Raw genomic sequence first — 19,446 nt, forward strand, 5'->3', positions numbered from 1 at the left:
GAGCAGGGGGGGAGAAGACAATGATGGAGATGGAGGCGCATAAACCAGACAGGTGGGTCCAATTCCTCATAAATTCGATCAATGCCGTTGCTTCAATGTCAATCCTCCCTTCTTCACTACGCCACCACCATTAAACCTGCTCTCTTCCTCTCTCTCTCTCCTATTTTCCGCCAAACAAAGGCGCCTTCACCATCCTCACGGCATTGCTTTTTCTATGCTCGTTATTGTTAGTTGTTGTTGTTGACGTTGATTTTGTCGTTGATTCATTCATTTATTTCCAATCGAAGACTTCGTTTCTAATCAATCCACTTCTTTTGCTCTCCTTGAATCCCCTTCTTTTTCTTCGTTGAATTTGATGGCTTCTAGCGGAGGTGGAAGCGGTGTAGTTTCTGAAGAATCTATGTCGACTATTTGTAAAGATGAGAACGTGATGTTGTCGTCTGAGGGCTCCTCGTGCCCAGACGAGTCGGAGATTGAATTAGGGCTAGGGCTCAGCCTCGGTGTTCGCGATTCACGCAAGATTCAGAAGGTTTCCATCGCTCAATTTGGGAGAATTTTAACGGCAGAGGATTTTTCTTCGTCGATCTGTTCCTCGTCTTCGCTTAGTGGAGTCAATGTCACTAATGGTTCGAAGAGAAATTCTGATTCCGCAGCGACTATCAATGGCGGGAGGTACTGATTACTAATTCTTGCCTATGCGAGGAATTTAATGCATAATTCACTCCACTTTTTCTCTGGTTTCCAATTTTGTGTGAAGCATGAGAGTTTAATTTCCTTGATTGATCCCTACCGATTTTAGATTTCTCTATCAACACAATTATTAGCTGTGAAGTTGCATGTGCTTCTCTGGTTTTGCGTTTCAGTACCAAATTGATTCGAATTTCTTGATATTTATCTTGATGAATCTGATACTGACAGATATGTTTGCTGTTGTTTACTTTTACGGTTCCTCTGGCTCCTTTTCCTCACCCCAAAAGCAAACAGTAAGCTGAATATAGATAGGGATCATTTTGAATTCTTTCGGATTTGTGCTCTGCCGTACTCCATCTAATTAAATATGATACGGCTCTGATAAAAATTGAAAACTGGCCTTTGGTAGCCTTCAAAGGACGAGATACCCTCTGAAATCTTTTTCTAGAGCTTTCCAAGTCATGGCAATTTGTTTAATAAAACTTCAAGTTAACATTCAATATAACGCCCTATGAGGTGTATATTTGCTTCCAAATAACCTAAGAATTGGCATCCATGGCCTGGACAAGAAGATTTGAAATCTCCCCATTATGTTCGTTTACCGGACATCGGTAATCTAGGATTAGATTGAACTGATAAAAGACGATGCAATGAGAAGAAAGTGAGACCAGATTTCCATGCTTCGATGCTCTTATGAATTCTGTGGCACTCACACCTAGTGAAACAAGAAAGTTGTGTAAAGATGTTAAGAATGAGAAACTGACGTGAGATTGAAATTACAATCTTCAAAATATGATACAAGCTATCAACTAACTCCTAAAAAATATATATATACTGCCAACGAACTCTATACTACCAACCAACTCCTAAAAATAGATTATCTTTATGATCATTTTCCTTTTAGGATAATAGAAGTTTTTTTTTAGGTTATGAATGTGATTTTAAGCACACAGCTATCTTTACTTTCACATGAGTTCTTAAAACAGTTTTGTATATAGAAACAGAAATCTTTGGAAACATCTACAAAACAAATCCCAATCTCTTTACTTCAGAATTCCATACCTATGGATTTTTATGCACTTCGCATAATTGTATCATCGAAGTAGTAATAGTTGCAGTATGTGAAACATTCTTTGAGTATGCTTTGACAAGTTGCTTGAATATCACATTGGTCGCCCGTATGTTGAATATATATATGTATGTATGTATGTATGTGTATATATAATTTTTTTAAAAAGAGAAGCTTTAATAATGTTACTATAACTGTATTGAGAATAGGGTTCTTCGTGGTGGGTTATGTTGTAATATTTTGATATACTTTCAGAAGTAGCCAGGTCGTGGGGTGGCCCCCAATCAGAGCTTCTAGGATCAGTACCTTGGTTAACCAGGCAAAACCTCATTCTGTAGAAGAATTCAAGGCAGTTGCTGGCAAGAATAAAAACAAGCATACGGCGGCAGGGACACTTAATGGTGTTAGTGATAGAAACAAAGCAAATGAAGAGAGTAGGAATTCCAGAAATTCTGTGTACGTGAAGGTGAATATGGATGGAGTTCTCATTGGAAGAAAGGTTAACCTCAGTGCTCACAGTAGCTATGAAGCCTTGGCTCAAACCATCGAGAACATGTTCCTTGATCCCACCGCACTAGTTGACTCCACTGGTAATTCCTTTCCGACCTCTGCAATCTCGTGTATAGAAGTGAATTTTGTGGTTTCAATCTCTAAAATTGAATATTTTCAACTCAATAAGAACTGAAGGTCCCCTAGAGTTCAATTTAATAGTGTTAATGCTATATTTTGCTAAGTGATGTGATGGACAATGAGATCCCACATCGGTTGGAGAGAAGAAGGAAACACTCTTTATAAGTGTGTGAAAACCTCTTCCTAGCAGACGCGTTTTAAAAACCTTGAGGGCAAGCTCGAAAGGAAAAGACCAAAGAGGACAATATTTGCTAATGGTGGACTTGGACTGCTACAAATGGTATCAGAGCCAAACACTGGGAGATGTGCTGGCGAGGGGGCTGAGCCCCAAAGGGGGTGAACATGAGGCGATATGCCAGCAAAGACGTTGGGCCCCGAAGGGGGGTGGTTTGGTGGGGATTCCACATTGATTGGAGAAAGGAAACGAGTGCCAGCGAGGATGCTAGGCCTCGATGAGGGGTAGATTATGAGATCCCACATCGGTTGGGGAGGAGAACGAAACATTCTTTATTAGAGTGTGGAAACCTCTCTCTAGGAGACGCATTTTAAAAACCTTGAGGGCAAGCTCGAAAGGGAAAAGCCCAAGGAAGACAATATCTGCTAGCGGTGGGCTTGGGCCCTTACATGGACAATATTTTACTTGAAGATCTGTAGGGGTACTTTAAAGCTGCACAAAGAAGGTTAATGTAAAGATGAAAGTGGTAATATCGAGAATCTCTGGAAGAAAGGCTCTCTTCCTGAAGTAAATGCTAGTATTTTTGGGTTCTTTATTGAGTATGAATAGAAGCTTCTTATTAGCCATAGTGAAGCAACAATGTTAACTCTTTTATGAAGGAACACCTTATCCATTTATTGACATTTTATCATGAAATTTGTGTTGGTTCTTGAACCAAGTTTTCTGACTGGCAACCAATAACGATGCTTTATCGTCTGATCCAGGATCGAGTATAAAGGAACATGACATAGCGAGACCCTCCAGACTACTAAATGGACTATCTGGGTACATGCTTACTTACGAAGACAGGGAAGGAGATTGGATGCTTGTTGGCGATGTTCCTTGGGGGTATGCTCTCTTTTCACCACTTCATTTACTCTGATAAGGCCTTTAAGTTCGAGTTTGTAAACTTTTAACCTAATTCTTAACATACGCGTAAACTCACGCGATCTTCGAGCTAGAAATGTTCAATATATACACTTCTTGCATCGTTTTCAGAGGGGAAGAATAGCTAGAAACATTCAATATATAACTTTGATTCTTTTGATCATATGTCCAGAATGTTTACCCAATCCGTGAAGAGGCTTAGGATAATGAAAGCAGCTGAAGCTAATCAAATTGGCAGGTGATCTGCCAGCAGAATTGAAACTCACCAATTGAAGATGCTCTTTTTTTTTTTTCTTTCTTTTTGATTTTCTTTTGCGCGACACCTATTCTCCGTGGCGAATCTGCTGCTCCGTATCGGAACGAGGAAGGCCAATATCAGCTCGAAAAAACTGTGCAAATGAGAGGTAATAGGCTATATAAGCATTTTGAAAGAAAAAGGATTGGCCCTTTTCTCTTCTTTTCTGGGTTTTCTGATCTTATTCCCAAAGCTCTGGGAATTGTCAATTTGCGTAGTTTTGTAAGTCACAGTCATAAAGCCCTACACATATACAGATGTGGGAATGTTTATGTTGTGAATATTTAAGCAAATACTGCTCTGCTTAAGCCTTTTTATGCCTTGGGAAAGTGCTTTTTTGTTCTAGTTTTCTTCTCACTGAATGGTTGTGTCTGTAAACAGGGAAAATTTTGGAATTTCAATGATAATAAACAAGGATTACAATAATGCCTGTATTGCTTATACATACCTACATATGTGATGTTCCATTGAGAGATCTTGGCCCCGAGTAGAGGCAAGGTCGAGTCGAATGACTTGGCTTAATGTAAAGACAAGTCGGTTGTGTCGCAGACGATTGAACATGCATACATAGATGCCGTGTGTGTGGTCGAACAAGCTTGGATTTTGTACAAGCAATGTTCAGTTGGTGAAGACAAACCTCGCTTGAGGTTCGATAAAGCCACAAAACTGAGGCGAAAAATATATATGGAGCTTGATTTCTCTTAAGACTGGTCGTGAGCGTGTTAAGATCACGACATCGCACGGTTGAAAAAGTAAGACCGTGATAGTTGGTATCAGAGTCACGCTAATATATATATATATATATGTAAAAGGATCATAATGGAGAACTCCATTGCTTCTTGATCCTACAGAAGGCCATTTACAGGAGAAGTGCTGAAAATTAGCTTCTCTTTGTTGGTTCCCAATCCTTCATTGCCACCGTTGCCTTTTCTCCTTGGTTTTGCTTCTCCAAGCATTGTTATTATATCTCTCATGGAGGGCCTGTCTTTTGAATGTTTTTGCATGGTAGAGAAAGAACAACATTATTCGCTTTAGCCCTTTACGTATTGCCGTCAGTCTCATAGTTTTTAAAAGGCATTTATTAGAGAGAGGTTTCCACAGCCTTGTAAGGAATGTTTCGTTCCCCTCTTCAGTCGATGTAGGATCTCACAATCCACCTCCCTTGGGGACCCAACGTCCTCCCTAACACACACCGCCCGGTATCTGGCTCTTATACTATTTGTAACAATTCAAACCCACCACTAGCAAATATTCTCTGCTTTGGCCCATTTTGTATAGTAGTTAGCCTCACAGATTTTAAACACCTCTATTAGGGAGAGAGGTTTCCACACCCTTATAAGTAATGTTTTGTTCCCCTCTCCAACCGATGTAGGATCTCACAAATCCTTCAAAATGTCAGATGGAAGTTTAGAACTAAAGCGATATAGTGACGACCCAGAACAGGTGGAAATCCAAATTCCATTCTCGGTCACTATCACACAATTCCTAACGATTTATAACGATCTATATATTCCGAGTGCTGAATCTATAATTTAATTTCGACCATGCAAGAGATATATAAAATACCAAATCCTTAAAATGAAATCTTCGTTAACTGGAAGACAAGTAAATCAATCCAGATGGCAAAAGGCAGATTTTCTACACAAAAAATTTCAAGGGAAGAAATCTGTAGTAGATATTAGTGAAAATTATTAAACTAACCCGTCTGTGACTCAATATCAGTATCGTTGTGGTTCATAAAACATACCTTTAGTTCTTCCAAGTCACTACAATGGGGCTTCTTACTCTGTATTTACTGTTCTCAGAATGGAGCCATGTCAAATGCCCTTCTGTAGAGCTCACCTTTCTTCCTTCTCTTCTCTTCTCAGACATAAACCATACCTTATAACTCAAACTTTGGTTCACATGTTTGAACACCAAGCGCCGAGGCTTAACTCGAACGCTCACTCCTTCAGGCGCGGTTACTTCCACTTCGTAGACGGAATTCGGGCTCCCGACATTCGTCAACCGTCTTGAAACCATCTTACTCGTCGTCCCGTGCTTAAAAACAACAGCCATGGAGGGATAGTTCAGAGTGAAGCCTTTGTTCATCTGAAGAACTTTGTGGCAGCTCACATTCATGTGGGTAATGATGAAGATTTCTGAATGAGTGTAGCCAAGAACACAAAGATGAATGACATAATCAAATGGCTTGATATCATAGACCAAGCCAGGATCAATGGCTCTTGTTGGGTTTACATGACCAGCTCCCATTGCAAAAACACTAGCTGGTTTGTTGCCATCGAGAATCGGTTTCCCGAAACGATCGGTAACGTCAGCGGTTGTCATGATGGCTGATTTGATAGCTGCCGGTGTCCATTTTGGATGAGCTGATTGGATTAGAGCTGCAATTCCACTGACATGGGGACAAGCCATGGATGTTCCTGACATGACAGTGAAGTTTGACCTTCTAGAATCTTCTAGAAGGCCAGTTGGAGCAAGGTTTTGAGGCCAAGCTGCTATAATGTTGACCCCAGGAGCAATTACATCAGGTTTGAGCGTTGAAGGATTTGTGGGGCTTGGTCCTCTTGATGAAAACTGAGCTACAGATGGAGCTCTTGTTCTTCCTATCACAGTTCCTCCAAATTGGATTCTGGCTTTTGGATTGGTTGTTGTGTTAATGTAAGCTTTTAACCGATTCGCCTCCGCAAATCCGATCAACGTGGCCGGCAAAACATGAACATCGACCAAGTCTTCCTCCAGATTTATCTCTGTATTTGCAAGGATCATAGCAGCTCCTCCAGATTCCTTCACAATCTGCCCCTTTTCGGATCGGCCGTTGACGCCACGGTCGCAAACCACCATTTTTCCTTCTACTTGTTCTCGTGGAAGAGACCCTTTCAAGCAAAGTTCACTTCCCATTTGCCCTCCAGTCAAGTAAACCAACTCAAGCTCCTTGGTAGCTTGATTGAACTTGTTTCCAGGGTACATTGATTCACCGGGAATGGGTTCGCCATTGCTTAGTCGAACTATAGCTGGGAATGTTCGATCGAGCGTGCCTGCACCAATGGTGGTGATCCAAGGAGCTACATTGGCGACAGAGCTTTGAGTTGGGCCATTGTTTCCTGCTGCACAAATGACTGAGATGCCATGCTGCATTGCTCGAAAACTGCCAATGGCGATACTGTCATCAAAAAATGGAAGTGGGAAGCCACCAAGCGAAAGGGAGAGAATGTCAACACCATCTCTTATTGCAGAATCCATGGCCGCTACAATATCAGAGCTATAGCAGCCACTAAACCAGCAAACCTTGTACACCGCAATGTGGGTGCCCGGGGCCATCCCCTGCGCCACACCCACTCCATTACCGAATACGCTCGCTCCGGCAACCAAAGCTCCAGCAGCTGTAGAAGAAGTGTGAGTCCCATGGCCATGGGAGTCTCTTGGGGAGACATATTCCTGGACGATATCGGAAGGCGGCGACGAAGCCACATGATGTCCTTTGATGAAGAACTTAGCACCAATGAGTTTCCTATTACAACTTGAGGAATTAAAATCTTGCCCTTCTTGGCAACCCCCTCGCCATTTTTGTGGAATTGGGGGCATTTTGGAATCACTAAAGCTTGGACTCTCAGGCCAAACTCCCGTGTCAAGAACCCCAACGATTGCCCCTTGGCCCATTGAGGACTTATAACAAACACCTTGTGTGCAAACACTAAGCCCCAAGAACTTATGTGAATAAGTTGTCTGAATTTCATACTTTCTATCAGCTCTTACAGCCACAACATCAGGCAACTTCTTCAAATACTCCAGCTCAGTTTCAGATAACTGAGCTGCAAATCCTTCCATGGCGTTAGAATATGAATAAAGCAAGCGAGAAGAACAGTCTTCTTCAACAGATAGCGTTTGTTCAAGAAAAGAAAGATGCCATTGAAGCTTAGATTCGAAAACAGAGCTGGTTAATCCTTGTGGATGGAGTTGAATCATGTAAGTTTGGAGATTGGAAGCGTTTGCTTGAACTTGAAGCCAAAGAAAACAGAGGAAAATGGTGGAAAAAACCATTTGGGAGTTGAAATCCATGAATCTCTACAGCCAACAGGACACTGATTCTTGAAGTTAGATTCATGATTTTGGACCAAAATTTGATCGGTATTTGAAGGAGGAAGCCAAGAGAATTCAAATCTAGGATTCCATTGAGGAAGCATTTCTGAAATTCTGAGTGTAAAATATGAAACTCGTGAAGTATAAGAGCTCTTCATCACGAGGATCCCTTGTTTTTTAGAGAGAGAGTGAGAGAGAGAGAGAGAGAGAGAGAGAGACTTACAAATTTGGGCGATGGTGGAGCTGAAGCCATTGCTGATTGCTCAAAGCTTCACGAGAAGTAATGGTGAGCTTTAAAAGGATTTGAATTCAGAAAGTTGTGTGAATTTTTGTTTCCCAAATGAGCGTATGCGTAGAGAATTTGAAGCAAGGTAAGAAGGAACATAGATTTGCTGTCATTTAATGCAACACGCTCTTTGTTCTTCTTTTCTTGGCTACTTCACCTTCTCTTGCAATTACAGGCTTACCCGCCTAGTTTGGTTAGATTGGTGACTCAATCTCGAGTAGAGACAAAGTCGAGTCGAATGACTTGGCCTAATAGAGGCAAGTAGGTTGTGTCGCAGATGATTGAACATGCACGCGCAGACAACGTGTGTGGTCGAACAAGCTTGAATCCTTACAAGCGATGTTCGGTAAGCGAAGACAAACCTCGCCTAGATTCCGATGAAGCCACAAAGACAGGGTGAAAAATATATATGGGGCTTGATTCCCCTTAAACTTGGTCGTGAGCGTGTCAAAATCACGAACGTGCATGGTTGAAAAAGTAGGACTATGACCTTCAATTCGAATAGAATTCATAATCTAAAATTATCTATTTTTTTTAAATCCTATTTAATATTTTTTAATTATGCATAGTTATAATCTCATATTTTTTAATTATGCTGAATAATTCTATTTTGATTAAAAAAAAATATTGAATTGACTCAATTTTTTCGGTTATTCAAAAATTCAATTAATAAAAAGAAAAATTTATTTGGGCCGGGCCCATAGTATGGCACTAGAGATCAGTTTTCGGGTGTGAAAAGAAATTGGGCTTTTTTGAGCCCATCAGTTAAACGGCGTCGTTTTAGCGTGAATATAACGTAGCTCCAGCCGTTTCCGTGCCGTAACACTATATAAGGCCAAGAGCGGGAATTTGGAAGCTAGTCGAACGACACAAAATCTACGCGCGAAAAATTGTGGTTTTGGAGATTGCTCCGATGAGAAATGGGATGAATTCAGGGTTCGAAATTATCGGCTCACGAATCCGACATCCAAGCAATCAGGTACGTCGGATGGATGATCTCTTACAGATTCGTTTAGTGCGTTGGTGATTTAAACGATTTCTTCTTTAATCAGCAATGGTGATAGATAGGTCTCATTGTCACCGTAGGATTTTGGTTTGTCGCTGAAATCAAATAGATCGATAGGTCTTCTAATTTATTTACCGTACGATTTTGATTAGTCGACGAGGAAATCAAACAGTTCACTAAATTAACGATGGTGATTGCTAGGTCTCATGATTTCTTTGCGTTACGATTTCGATTAGTCGAGAGGAAATGAAACAGTTCACTAAACTAAACGGTCGTGATTGTGAAGTCTCATAGTTCATCATTACTGTAGGATTTGATAAGTCGAGGAAATCAGATCGTTTCTTAAATTAATGATCGTGATTTCTCAGTATCACATAGTTTGTCACAAGTTTTTCTTCATCGACAAGATTAGATCAGGTGTTATAGTTGATCGGCTTTTTCACTGATTGCTGACTTGTGTCTTGTTTTAAACCATCTCGCTTAATCACTTGATCCACGTCAATGATTGTTGAGATCTTCCTTGTTAAAATTTTGATGACGACTTTCAGTTTTCGGTGGTTTCTGTTGATATGTGAACTGAATAGTTAGGAATAACACTTATAGTTATGGATGTAAATGTGTAATTCGTTTTACTTGCGTGACATTTAATTAAGTTTAACATGTGAATCAGTATTTTAAATAGTTATTTAGCGAGCATATTATTTTCTGAATCTCAGACATCATAGTTTCTCTCAAGCTTAAGATATATGATTGCAACATTTTCGTATTTGTAGAATAATATGTCTTGTTAAAGGTATTATTACAAAAGGTTTATACGATAAAAAATCAATTTGCTTCAAACATTGTGACCTGAACTTGGAATTGGTTGTTACATACAATTAGGAGCACTCCAGTCGCAATATGCTCTGAAAAATTATTTTCCTTAATCAAATCTTGTAATTTTTCTTAATAATTTTGTCAACTTTTTAGCAATTTTTATTTTCAATATTTCGATATCTTACTGTACGTATTACAAAAAGAAAAAAAAAAAAAAATCTGCTATTAGACATTTAGGATAAGAACATTTTTAGCCTTCTATTAGATTTTGGCATTTGCCATGTGTTGGATATTCAAACACAAGTGAATACAAAACTAATAGCCTTTTGACAGGTGCATCTTCAGCTTGCATTAGCTTTTTGCTCGTGGAGATTAAATGAAATTTACGGGTAAAGCCTATGAGGTTAGTACCTCAGCATTATTGCTCCCAATTTTTTTGTTCACTTCCTAAAGTTTCTAAGCTAGATTTCGATTCAGCACACGATTAAATTATTGTTATTGAACTGCTTCATAGTTTTTCTATATGTTATTAATTATTAGTTGCCATTCAATGAATTATAGTGCATTTAGTGTCTTATGCCTCCATAAAAGTAGTTTTACTTTCCTCGAACTCGCATTCCAAGGCCACAACTTTCAGATTACTATAGTGATCCATTATCTCAAACCTTGCACTAAGCATCTAATTTCCCTCTACTCCAATGCCTTTTGAAGTTCGAAAGCAAATTTAGGTTTTGAATGCCGGAATTTCCCATGCCATTGTCTGTGCCTTCACCTATTGTTTTTCTATATGATGGCTTCTTTGTAACGTCACTGTCCTAAATTGGAGTATCGACTTCGGTCTCTACTCCCCATGCCCTAACTGTTTCCCTCAAGAAAACCAAGCAGACATCTTCTTTGATTGTAATTGGGGAATTTATTTATAAAAAAAAAGAAAAAAAAAAGGAAAAAAAAAACCCGTTGAAGCAGTTGTAAGTGATACTTTTGTTGTCTTGCCAAAGATTAGACAAGATACCTCGTCTCTATAAAGGCTTTCAATTGTACGTTTTCCTGTGCTTTTCTGTCATTCCTGTAGCATTACTGCAGGAGGCCATAGTTTCCTACCTTATTTTGTATTATTAATAATTTTGTGTAAGATCGGATGTCAAACTGGCAACTATGTTAAAATATCATCATTAGTCCAATAAGATCAAACCCAATAATTGTATGAGCCAATTATTTATATATTTTAGAAAAATGACAGAAGGCAGTAGTTTCTATCAAGTTTATGCAAAACTGTGCCTCACACTATTGAGGACATATTCTATTTATATTGGCAAAAGATTAACTAATAGATCCGATTTCATAGGAAACTAACGAAGTAAGCCTATTCTTATGGCATGACTAACTTCAAGCTATTCTAATGGATTGACCAATTCTAACAGTCCCCTTCAATCCCAACAAGTCTTGTACATGTTGAGATTGTTACAATGTGTAGTAAAAGGAGTTTTAGACAGTGGTTTTGTCAGGATATCAGCTACTTGATCACTTGATGAAATGAACCGAACTTCCATTGCTTTACGTGCTACTTGTTCTCGAACAAAATGAAAATCAACTTCAATATGTTTCGTTCTAGCATGAAATACTGGATTTGAAGTTAAATATGTAGCTCCGAGGTTGTCACACCAGAGGCGAGGAGCCTTTGATTGATACACGCCCAGTTCCTTCAGTAATGACTTGATCCAAATCATTTCTGCAGTAAGATTCGCAATGGCCTTGTATTCTGCTTCGGTGCTTGATCTTGACACTGTAGCCTGTTTTCTGGAACTCCATGAGATTAGATTTGCTCCAAGAAATACAGCAAAGCCGCTAGTTGAACGTCGATCATCGGGACAACCAGCCCAATCAGCATCAGAAAACCCCGACAACATCATGGTTGATTTCTGAATTTTCACTCCTAATGCTAGTGTGCCTTTAACATAACGAAGAATTCTCTTCACAGCACCCCAATGAGCATCAGTAGGTGTATGAAGATATTGACACACTTTATTGACAGCAAATGCCAAATCAGGCCTAGTCATTGTCAAATATTGTAGTGCTCCCACTGTACTTCTGTATTTGAATTGTTCTTCAGCTGATAAGGGTATTCCTTGTTCTCTGAATAATTTTTCAGCAGAACCCATTGGTGTAGACATAGGTTTGCATTTTTCCATGTTTACTCTTTTCAACAAATCTAAAGCATATCGTCTCTGTGACAGTATGATACCATCTCGTGTTTTCTTGACTTCAATACCCAGAAAATACTCAAGATCACCCAAATCTTTTACTGCAAAATCTATTTTCAATTTCTGAATCAACCTTTCGGTTGCTTGATCAGAGGAGCTCACAATAATTATATCATCAACATAGATGAGCATATAGATAGTTATCTCTCTGTTTTTGAGAATAAAAAGAGATGAATCAGCTACTGAAGCCTTGAAGCCTAACTCAATAAGTTTTCCAGTCAACCTTGAATGCCAAGCTTTTGGGGCTTGTTTCAGGCCATAAAGGGCTTTCTTGAGCTTGCATATGTAATTCTTTGGTTTGGCTGAGTCTTGAAATCCTGGTGGTTGTCGCATGTACACTTCCTCTTTCAGAATTCCATGCAAAAATGCATTTTGGATATCAACTTGTCTCATATTCCAGCCCTTGGTTACTGCTAGCGAAAGAATGACCCTGATTGTTGACGGTTTGATCACAGGGCTAAAAGTATCAGTGTAATCAACACCAAATCTTTGCTTGAATCCTTTGGCAACTAATCTTGCTTTTAATCTTTCAACTGACCCATCTGCTTTTCTTTTCACTTTATACACCCATTTACTATCAATGAGATTTATTCCAGGTTTGGGTGGAACTAGATCCCAAGTGGCATTTCGTTTTAGCGCTGAGAGCTCATCATTCATTGCTCCTCTCCATCTTGGATGTTGCATGGCTTCCTGCAGGTTTCGAGGTTCAGTAGCAGTCTCTATGATCGGAGTTGTGATAGTTACAGCGCTTGCGAATTTTCTTGAGGTTTCTGAATATCTGATAGTTCCATCAGTGAATTGTTTAGCTTGTACAATGTTATTTCTCAACCTTGTTCGCATTGGATGTTGACTAGCTGCTTCAGTTGGTTGATCAGACACATGTTCATGAGTTTGGTTTTGAGCATTGATCGAACTGCTCTCAGCTTCATATTCTGCAATTTCCTCTGAACTTCTTGTATTATCTGCAGAAGATAAGCTGACACCAGACAAGTTGTCACTAGCAATATTATCAGTTTGACCATCATTCATATGGGAATTACTAACAACTGGTTCAATATCTGTAAGAGCATTTTCAGTGTAAAAACTAGCAAGTTTGGCTAAGGCTGGAAGTAGAACAGGATGATGTGGATTTGTGGTTTTGTTTGGTGGCTTAGATTCTTCAAAAGGAAAAATATTTTCATCGAAAACCACGTCTCTAGAGATGTAAATACGTCCTGTACTTCTATTTAAGCATTTATATCCCTTATGAGAAGAACTATAACCCAAGAATATACATCTAGTAGTTCTGAAACTCAGTTTCTTGTTGTTGTAAGGCCTTAAATTAGGCCAGCAAGCACAGCCAAACACCCTAAGCATGGAGTAGTCTGGACTTTTACCAAACAATTTATGAAGTGGTGTGTCTTGTTGTATGGTTCGGCTGGGCATTCTATTTATAAGAAAGCAAGCTGTGTTGAAAGCTTCATCCCAGTAGGATAGAGGCATGTTGGCTTGAGCGAGTAAAGCAAGGCCAGTTTCTACAATGTGTCTGTGTTTTCTTTCGACTAACCCATTCTGCTGGTGTGTGTGAGGACAGGAGATATGATGTTCAATGCCTGTGGATTTGAAATAATTGTGTAACCGATGGTATTCACCCCCCCAATCTGATTGGACGGAGCGAATTTTGGTATTTAGCATAGTTTCAACATGTTTTTGAAATTGAAGGAACACAGACTCAACATCAGATTTGCATCTCAGAAAGTAAATCCAAACATAACGACTAAAATCATCAACAAAGGAAACATAATATTTGGAATTATTTACTGACGCAATGGATGGACCCCATACATCAGTGTGAATTAATTGAAGGGGTGCTGTAGATACATGCTGAGAAGAACCAAATGGCAATTGATGTGCTTTCCCTAATTGACAAGCATTACAAATTGAGGAAGAGGGAATATTAGTATCTATAGCTAAATTATTATCTTGTAGAATTCTAATGGTAATTGGAGATGCAGGGTGCCCTAGCCTTCTGTGCCATTGTTCTTTCGAAAGTTTGGCTGTCAGCAAGGCTTGACTGAAATTATGCGGTAGAACGTATAGGCCATTCTTACATCTACCGTGGAGCAGGAGTTTCTTCGTGACTCGGTCCTTAACCAAAAAATAGTTTGGGTGAAATTCTACAACAGCATTATTATCAGATGCTAGTCTTTGTACTGAAATTAGGTGCTTATTGATTTTAGGAGCATATAGGATATGTTTCAGAACAAGAGATGAACCAGAAATTAATGAATTCCCAATATGAGAGATAGACAAACCTGCGCCATTTGCAACCTGAATTTGGTCGGTGCCAGTGTAGCGTTCTCTGGTGGTAAGCCTCTCTAGGTCATTGGTGATATGATCTGTGGCTCCAGTGTCAACATACCAGTTTGTGTCACTAGTGTATCCACTAGTTGCCAAAGCTGCTTGTTTGAGATTATTTTCGGCTTGATATGCCTGATCAAATCTGTGCCAGCATTGCAAAGCATCGTGATTGGGCTTACCACAAATCTGACAGACAATGCCTGAGCTGCTTTGTGTCTTTGATGGTTGACGTCCAGGATTGTTCACAGTACGCCTTGATTGTCCATGACCACTATTTAACTGACGACTACGACCGCGACTACCTCGACCTCCATTGGCACCTCCACGAATGGATATCCTATTGACATTGTTAGCAGATGAAAGTTGCTCAAATGTACCCTTACGCAAGTGCCGCATCTCATAGCTCAGCATGTGAGCATACACGTCGCTGACAGTGTATACATCTGTTCTGGTTGTAATGCTTGTGACTAGAGGATCATAATCTGGACCAAGTCCTTGCAGCATGTAGGCGATGAGTTCTTCATCCTCTATTCGCTTGCCAATGGCAGCAAGTGTATCACCAAGATGTTTTACTTTACGAAAGTAGTCAGCAATTGTCATGTCCTTTTTCTGGATAGTAGAGAGTTCCATACGGATCTGCATTGCTCTTGCTCGAGATGTGGAAGCAAATTGTCGCTCCAGCGTAATCCAGGCTTCTCGTGCAGTGGTGATTCCAACCATCGTGCTGAGAACCTCCTCAGTGACTGATGAGTTGATGAGGCTGAGTACCAGCTGGTCCTGGGGGTACCAGACTGTGAACTCAGGGTTGATGATAATTTTGCGATTCCCTGTTTCTTCACTTGGTTCAACGGCGATCGTCTGGCTTGGTGCAGGCATGGATCCATCCACAAAACCAACAAGGTTTTGGCTACGCAAGTAGGGAAGGATTTGGGTAGACCACAGTAGATAATTTTCTTGTGTAAGCTTAACACTAATCACCTGACTGATCGACGGAGAAGACATTGTGTTTGTTGGGATTGACATGTTTAACAGCAGAGGCTATGGATCTCGTGGATCTTATTTCTGCTCTGATACCATATCAAGTTTATGCAAAACTGTGCCTCACACTATTGAGGACATATTCTATTTATATTGGCAAAAGATTAACTAATAGATCCGATTTCATAGGAAACTAACGAAGTAAGCCTATTCTTATGGCATGACTAACTTCAAGCTATTCTAATGGATTGACCAATTCTAACAGTTTCTACCTTGTGTCTTATAATATTTTCTCCTTTAATAAAGAGTGCGAGTATTGCCTACAAACCGTTGTGTTCAACAAACTATGGGTTTTCCCTTTCACATCCTGTGGTCTGGTTGATCCAAATTCACATGTGGAACAATAGTTTTTTTTTTTTTTATAACGAACCACACTTTCCGTGGAGGAAGAATGAAAGAATACAAGTCCACAAAAAGAGGGATTTCTCCTTGGTCCAATAAGCAAAATAAGGCCTAGAAGATAATTACAAAAAGAATTAGCCATCAACGCCTAAAGAAAAACATAAAATCCAGCTAGAGTCGGAACATCCTTGTTGTCCCGCTCTGCCTCTCTAAAAAAAAAGTACTATTATTTCTCTCTCCCCACCGCCCCATAAGAAATCCTAAACATCGGCATGCCATATGAATCTTCCCATCTCTTGGAACAGTAGTAGATGAGTGTAATCCCTAAGACAAGCAAACTGAAAGTCGAACCTCAAGTAACACCAACACAAAACAATCTACAGATTTTTCTCTAAAGTTGATTAAGAATATTCTACAGATTTTTCTCTAAAGCTGATTAAGAGTATTCTCCCACAAAAAATTTGAAGTTATAACTATATATGGAGGCTTTCCTCGTATTCTACAGTAAGTTATATGTACCTGAACATTCTTTCCTGATAGGTCCCTTGAGAGAGAGAGAGAGAGAAACCACTGGATGATGCATCGATCCCATTTGTTTCCTTCAGGCTCATAATCATAATAAAACTCGACTCTTTCTCTGACCTTCCAAAATTCTCCATCTCTATTGTCATCCCTCCAACTTTGTCAACACTCTTTGTTCTTGCAATCTCAATATTTTCCTACAAAAGAACTAATTCTCTGTCCTTAATTTCCAAAGCCTGCATTAACACCTCTCTTTCAAAGTGGGTCTGGTCTGTCGACTCCTCTTTTGGTCAAAGCCAATAAAAACTTCAGTTACCAGTTACCAGTAATCCGTAAATGAGGCTTGTTTCACAACCATAGTATAGACTTAAATCTCACTTAAATTGTACAAATAAATAGTGTAAATCACGATAGAATTGAACTTTGAAAGGCCATAAAACCACAGCTTTTTAATATTTGAGAAACAAATAAATAAATATAACATCAACCTTTTGAGATCTAAATTTTTCTAAACTTAGTATGCAATCTAGAATCTTCTATTTCCAAGCATTGTGTGTATATATATATATTCTGCCGTGTATATTTTCCCCATAAATTAATACGTGGGCTGCATCAGCACTATGATTCAGAAATGGACCAACTTGAAGGATGAGGAACCAAAACCGCGTGCCAGCCTCATGCTAAGTTCAATCTGAGCCATTTACTTGTTTCCATCCAGGTTCATTTCTATCTCACTGTTTATTTATTTCATTTGCATACAAATTTTTTTAATGCTTTTTCTTTTCTTTACTATCACTCTCTGCCCTTTTTGTTTAACCATATATAAAAATAGACATCGTCATTACTTTTAATTGTTAATAACTACTAAAACATTTTTTTTTTTCAAAATGGAGTCGGAATGACTTGCTTTAAATATATATATATATATATATTCCGTCTGAGTTTTGGATTTATTAGATAAAATTCTGGATCAACTGAAACTGAACCTATCTTATAAAATATTTTAATATATCTTGCGTATACTCCAGTTACATTCTACCTATATACATTATTTTTAATATTTTTGTCATAAACATCTCTTTTAATATTATTTTTTTATTTCATAAAATTCTCTCCTTGAAGATAAAAAAAGCACTTCAATATTTTGTATTATTTAATACTTCAGACTATATACATTATTTTTTATATGTATTTTAATTATTTTCTTATTTTATAAACTCTTTTGAGATCCTCAATGTTTCCTACTATATAATCATATACATTTAACTTATTAGGAAGTAAAAATGTATTGCGTTCAATATTCATAGATTATGCATATATTTAAATAAATAATAAAAAATATATTGAACCATTGGATTCAATAATCATAGATTATGTATATATTTAAATAATTTTAAAGCCTATTGGTTTTATTTTACTAATTTTTAAATGAAATGGGTAATAATTTTTTAAAGAATTTTTTACTTTTAATCTATCATATTTTTATGTCTTTTTTTTTTTTTTTTTTTGGAAAGTAAATAATTTTAAATGCCAAATTTTATAAAAAGTTTCTCAAAATATCTTTGATCGTTTTAGCTTCAAATAGAACTATTTGAAGATTTTATTCTAAAATTGAGATTTCTAATTTATTTATGTCTAATTGTATCATGTATAAATAAGTCTCTTTCAACGGAAGTAAGATATTTTTTGTAGTAGTTTTTTAGTTGAAGTGAAATATTTTTTTGTAGTAGTTTTTTATTTTTGTTATGCTATAATTTTCCCACTTGTGGAATGATTATGAATTTTGAATAAATAAAAGCTTTTAAAAAAATTTAGTTTTTTAATAACTCATAACCCAAAAATAGAGACTTGGTTGGGTTGTAAAAAATTTTGGGTTCATCCTAAAACTCCAACTCAACCTAATCCATCTCAACTCTGTACCCCTAATATTGGATAATAGTTTTTTTATTTAAAAATAATAAGAGTACGAAGTTTAAAACCTCAATTATAAATTAATTATCAAAAGAAAAAAAAGTCTAATTACAATTAGATATTTAAATTTAATTTTATGTTTAAAAATCTCTAAACTTTAAAAATATTTAATACATCTTTGAAATACTTAAATTAATATTTTTTTAAAAAATAATATATGGATATAAAATTGAATTTGATGTCTAATAAGACTTTTAACCTCTTTAACTCTTTTAAATGAGTGTTAATTTTAGACCATGCTTAACATATCACAATTAAAATTAAAGATTTAATTAAAGATTTATTAGGAAATTTTAAAACTTCAGTGACTAAATTGTTAAAAAATATATATATATATATATAATTTAATATAATAAAAATAAAAATAAAATGCAAAACTAAAATGGTAATAAAATAGATAAGTTAATAATTGATTGTTACCTCATTCGTTAGGTTCCATTTCCATTGCATTACCTTGGGTTTTGATTTTATGCAGAGAACAATTGAGCAGAGATCAGCAAGGAATGGAAGGACGTGAATGAATGGGTATAGAGAGAAGAGGTTTAGATGGAAACAAACCAGTGGCACAGCATTGCCTCGAGTATTCGTTCCTATATATTATAGACTATAATGCTAAGTCCTTGGGCGTACTAAGTGCATAATGCATACATTTAATTATACTTTTTTTTACTCATCAACAAATTTTCGTAAATTATTTTTATTTCTGAAGTATAATAAGCAATTTCAAATATTTAACTTTTTCAAACCTTTTTTTTTTTTTGATGAAGTACCCTAGACTTGCCCCAACCAAAGCAAATATTTTATGATTAAATTGATTTAGAAGTCTACCATTTGGGTTTGATGGATTGAGGCCATAAATAAACTAGATTTTTTAATTAACTTTGTGCACACTCTCATTAGAATGTCTTATACAAATTCTTTATATTCTTTCCATTTTTACTATAAATACACTTATAATCCAAGAATTCCATAACGATAAAGAATCAATCCAAGATAAA

At 37.5% G+C, this 19,446-nt stretch overlaps 2 protein-coding genes, 2 long non-coding RNA genes and 1 other non-coding gene across 6 annotated transcripts; 3 read left to right on the top strand and 2 right to left on the bottom strand.

Moving 5' to 3' along the window:
• The first annotated feature begins 68 nt into the window (after window positions 1–68).
• Window positions 69–4,212, top strand: LOC111466867 (auxin-responsive protein IAA11-like). The gene is made up of 4 exons (XM_023111538.1): window positions 69–672; window positions 2,015–2,349; window positions 3,329–3,452; window positions 3,664–4,212. The coding sequence occupies exons 1-4, from the start codon at window positions 356–358 to the stop codon at window positions 3,731–3,733; spliced, it is 846 nt and encodes a 281-aa protein (XP_022967306.1). The 5' UTR covers window positions 69–355; the 3' UTR covers window positions 3,734–4,212.
• A 1,132-nt stretch (window positions 4,213–5,344) lies between these two features.
• Window positions 5,345–8,234, bottom strand: LOC111466803 (subtilisin-like protease SBT1.2). The gene has a single exon (XM_023111420.1). The coding sequence runs from the start codon at window positions 7,843–7,845 to the stop codon at window positions 5,536–5,538; it is 2,310 nt and encodes a 769-aa protein (XP_022967188.1). The 5' UTR covers window positions 7,846–8,234; the 3' UTR covers window positions 5,345–5,535.
• A 787-nt stretch (window positions 8,235–9,021) lies between these two features.
• LOC111466906 lies at window positions 9,022–19,151 on the top strand. 2 transcript variants are annotated; one of them, XR_002714437.1, is made up of 4 exons: window positions 9,022–9,131; window positions 10,308–10,377; window positions 17,094–17,195; window positions 18,924–19,151. It is a non-coding gene; the product is annotated as an uncharacterized LOC111466906 (long non-coding RNA). The 2 variants fall into 2 exon arrangements; XR_002714436.1 differs by lacking the exon at window positions 18,924–19,151 and having other exon boundaries at window positions 17,094–17,366.
• Window positions 10,387–10,874, top strand: LOC111466910. Its single transcript, XR_002714441.1, has 2 exons — window positions 10,387–10,499; window positions 10,536–10,874. It is a non-coding gene; the product is annotated as an uncharacterized LOC111466910 (long non-coding RNA).
• On the bottom strand, window positions 14,974–15,109 carry LOC111467122. Its single transcript, XR_002714491.1, has one exon. It is a non-coding gene; the product is annotated as a small nucleolar RNA Z247 (small nucleolar RNA).
• Window positions 19,152–19,446: the final 295 nt, after the last annotated feature.

Source organism: Cucurbita maxima, unplaced genomic scaffold, assembly GCF_002738345.1.
Source record: "Cucurbita maxima cultivar Rimu unplaced genomic scaffold, Cmax_1.0 Cma_Scf00032, whole genome shotgun sequence".
In the NCBI taxonomy this organism is placed as follows: domain Eukaryota; kingdom Viridiplantae; phylum Streptophyta; class Magnoliopsida; order Cucurbitales; family Cucurbitaceae; genus Cucurbita; species Cucurbita maxima.

Bases quoted from the DNA above. Each gene is read 5' to 3' on its own strand.
- LOC111466867 (XM_023111538.1), top strand. From the start codon at position 356: ATGGCTTCTAGCGGAGGTGGAAGCGGTGTAGTTTCTGAAGAATCTATG. The intron at 673-2,014 runs GTACTGATTACT...ATATACTTTCAG, and splicing joins GCGACTATCAATGGCGGGAG to AAGTAGCCAGGTCGTGGGGT. The intron at 3,453-3,663 runs GTATGCTCTCTT...TCATATGTCCAG, and splicing joins GTTGGCGATGTTCCTTGGGG to AATGTTTACCCAATCCGTGA.
- LOC111466803 (XM_023111420.1), bottom strand. From the start codon at position 7,845: ATGGATTTCAACTCCCAAATGGTTTTTTCCACCATTTTCCTCTGTTTT.